The sequence below is a fragment of the Belonocnema kinseyi genome, chromosome 10, assembly GCF_010883055.1.
Source record: "Belonocnema kinseyi isolate 2016_QV_RU_SX_M_011 chromosome 10, B_treatae_v1, whole genome shotgun sequence".
Classification (NCBI taxonomy): Eukaryota; Metazoa; Arthropoda; class Insecta; order Hymenoptera; family Cynipidae; genus Belonocnema; species Belonocnema kinseyi.
In genome coordinates this window covers 69,473,946-69,477,873 of record NC_046666.1, presented here as the reverse complement: position 1 = coordinate 69,477,873, position 3,928 = coordinate 69,473,946, and the positions used below count along the sequence as shown (strand labels likewise).

At 32.9% G+C, this 3,928-nt stretch overlaps 1 protein-coding gene across 1 annotated transcript; it reads left to right on the top strand.

Annotated features, from left to right (window-relative positions):
- Positions 1-566: 566 nt before the first annotated feature.
- Positions 567-3,922, top strand: LOC117181716 (cytochrome P450 9e2-like). The gene has a single exon (XM_033374661.1). The coding sequence runs from the start codon at positions 834-836 to the stop codon at positions 2,367-2,369; it is 1,536 nt and encodes a 511-aa protein (XP_033230552.1). The 5' UTR covers positions 567-833; the 3' UTR covers positions 2,370-3,922.
- Positions 3,923-3,928: the final 6 nt, after the last annotated feature.

Genomic DNA, 3,928 nt, shown 5'->3' with positions numbered 1-3,928 from the left:
TTCTACTATAAAAATGTTATATGACATTCTACTCCTGGAAAATAAAATCAGAGACAAGTGACTATGTGACATTTTCGCATATATAAATGCTTTTCCTCTCCTATCAAATAAATAATATATAAATAGTCAACACAGTATATAGCATAAACCACGTACTATAGAATGCCACTTTTTCAAAAATATTTAATTCTCTTTCTATCTCAAAAAATAATTGGAAAACGGTTATAAAATAGCTATAGTAAAGTAACAGTATCAAAAAATAAATATTTGGTCTGAAGAAGCGAATTTGTAAGCCTCAATAATTAACTGGCAATCCTTTTTTAATTACAAAATACCTAAATTTACAGCGTTGAGCGTGAGTTGGAGACAAAAATTAAACTCAAAAGCGATTTCTAAAAAAATGCCTCCTTTACCATTTATTCAGAAACTATAAATGAAACAGCTTTTACGAAAAGGAAATAAAGACGCAACATTTAATTTTCTATGACCTTGGTCCTCCCCACCACTGTATCGCGCCAACGATGTGCTGTTTCTGCGTCGGCATATTTGGGCAAAGTTCACTTCACAATGTCTTTTTACAGAGTGTATCAAGCAAAACAAGGAAACTTTCTAGTTTAAACCTTCTTAAACCTTGCATATAATATCGATAAATTATCTTTTACGCATGTTAGACAAGTTTTTCAATTAGATATACTATATGAAGTGTATATGTATGCTCAAAAAACACAGAGCTAAATAACTGGATTTGCCCGTCGTAGTCACAGTGGCAGCGAAGAACTCGAGCGTTCAACGTAATATTGATACTAATTACAAAAATCGGGTATCACAAAACTATGATGTTAAACTTATGGACAGTGATTGCGGCCACCATAACCTGTGGCCTTGGAATTTATCTTCTCTACAGTTTGAGGAAATTGAAAATTTTCAAAAGTGCCGGAATTCCCCACAACCCACCTATACCTTTCTTCGGTAATATGGCGCCAATGGTATTTCGCAGGATATACTTGGGAAATATGGTGAAAAATATGTATGATAATTACTCAAATGCAAAGTACTTCGGTATGTATGACTTCATGAAACCAGTGATTGTGCTACGTGACCTTGAACTAGTAAAATCAATCGGAGTGAAGAATTTTGAAAGCTTTCCAAATCATCGAACCTTCGTCAAAGAAACTTGGGATCCCCTCTTTGCCAGAAACTTGTTTTCCTTAACAGGAGAAAAATGGCACAATGTCAGGAATTTGTTGAGTCCAGCTTTTACATCGAGCAAGATGAAGACAATGTACAAACTCATATCTCAATGTGCGATTGACTTCACTGAATTTCTGGCTAAGGACACAAAAAATAATCAGGTAAGAGAAATGAAAGACGCATTCACGAGGTATACTAATGATGTGATAGCAACGTGTGCATTTGGGATCAAAATTGACTCGATGAAAAATCCAGAAAATGAATTTTACTTGATGGGTAAGGAAGGCACGGACCAGAAAAAAATGACTCCAAAAATGTTTCTGATGAGAGACTTTCCATGGATTGTAAAGCTCTTCAATATTCGATTAGTCCATCCTCGAATTGCTCAATTCTTCACAGACATCATTGAATCCACCATATCTATTAGAGACAAGGAGGGAATTTCTCGACCCGATATGCTACAACTCATGATGGAGAATAGGAAGAATGAAAAAAGCAAAGTCGAACTCACTTTAGAGGAAATGACAGCCCAAGCCTTTATCTTTTTCTTTGGGGGCTTTGACACGACCTCGACCAACATGTCTTTTGCTGCTCATGAACTTGCTGTTAATCCTGAAATTCAGGCTAGGTTGCAAGGAGAAATTGATAAAGTTTTACGCAATACAAATGGAGATCCTTCATACGAAGCAATTAATGGAATGGAGTATCTGGATGCAGTTTTAAATGAAACTCTGAGAAAGTATCCTCTCATCCCAGTATTGGATAGAGTTTGTTCAAAACAATTTGAACTTCCGCCGACACTTCCTGGAACAAAACCATTTATAGTGAAACCTGGTATGATTATCTGGCTTCCGGCCTACGCTATACAACATGATGCTGATTATTTTGAAGAACCTGAGAAATTTAATCCTGATCGGTTTTTGAAAAATGGTAATGCTACTTTCAAGTCTGCAACATTTTTATCATTTGGTATAGGTCCCAGACAGTGTATCGGAAATAGATTTGCAATGTTGGAAACAAAGGCTATGTTGTTTCACCTACTGGCTAGATGTAATCTGAAAGTTTGTTCAAAAACGAGTATTCCGTTAAAATTGAGTAAAACGACGTTTGGTCTTACATCTGATGATGGCTACTGGCTGTCTTTGGAAAGCAAAAACAATAATTATATTCATAACTAAACTCTTAATGACAAAGGCTCAGGAAAAGGTATCGTTATTTTTTACGCTTTATTTGAAAGATGTCTGGTAACTACAATATTTTATTTAAGAAAATTATGATAATTATTTGAGTGCCAGGTAAGACTTTCAGTATAATACCATTCTTTCTTTTACAAGGTTTTTATTAAAAATGTAGTAATCTGTTATTAAAAGTACCAATATTTCATACAAGAAAATGATTTGTATCACGAGAGAAATATGTAAGTGACGAGAAAAAAATTTCACTCGAGCAAGAAAACGTTCCCAGAATTCGTATTATTAAAAAAATTAAATAAATAAAATTTATCTATAAATGGAAAGTTGGAAAAAGTTCATATTTTTCAAGAAGAATATCATCAAATATTCTGCTCTGGCATAAGCACCTGTTATGAAAAAAATGTTTTTTTTTTATAAATTTAAATTAACATCAAATAAATCAGGGATGTACCACAAACATGTAACGAGACAAATAGAAGGCTCAAATGTAAAAAATTACAATTTGTACAAACATTATTCAAAAAGTTATTTGAACAAATTCATTGGTAAACTAATAGTGAAAACAAATAATATATGTTTTAGCAAATGGAAAAAATTATTTTTAATTTTTTAAACAATTTTTTTAAAATGCTAGATGCGGAAAAACTAATAGTACTATTAGATTCAGCTAAAAAAGTGGCATGGAGTCCATGTGTTTTGCGATTTTTTGTATGAACTCAATTGGTGAAGTAGTATAAATAAGCAATTACATGATGTAGAATTTATAGTCTGCATATAACCTCTAATAACTACTGTTAGGTATCCGAGAACCGAGCGAATTTTTTGAGTTTCAATTTCGATAGAAAGCCGTGGGTGTAATCTTTTTAATACGTATTCTTGTTTTGTAAATGAATCTTCTAAATTATTGTTGGCCGAAACAAAAATTGTTATGTGTGAATATACACACATATTGTATGCTTCATAACGTCAATAGTATGCTTTCATTGAATACTACAGTGAGTTTAAAAAGTTTTCGTACTCCTCTTTTTAATGAGTGATTAAGTTCTCTTTATTTTAATTATGCCAAAGCTAAAAAATGTGGTTGGTTGCTCTCAAAATTCTGTATAAAATGAGCCCACGATCAAGCCAATTTATCTATTTTTTAAGTTGACATTGTAAAAATAGTGTAAATTCCAATGTTTTCTTAAATGTTCAATAATTACCGAAATAATTAAAAATTTTTTATGTTTTGGGCTCATTTTAAAGCTATTTTTTCACCATATCGAAAAAGCTTATGGGTGTAAATCGTAAAAATGTTCTTATCGAATTGCAAGAAAGTGAAGTTGTTGTGACAGAAAACGCAAACACGTGCCCGAAGTGCCGGCATCCGCGCTGCGAAAAGCACAGGCCGTTGATATGTGCTTCCTGTGCTCCATTACCGACTGAAATCAAATATATGTTATTTAAGGGCATGTGACACAGCTAAATACCTATATTACCTACCTCACTTTTTCCGTTCACTGAATGTTTTTTTGAACCTAAGAACTTTTTTGTAAATAAAATAT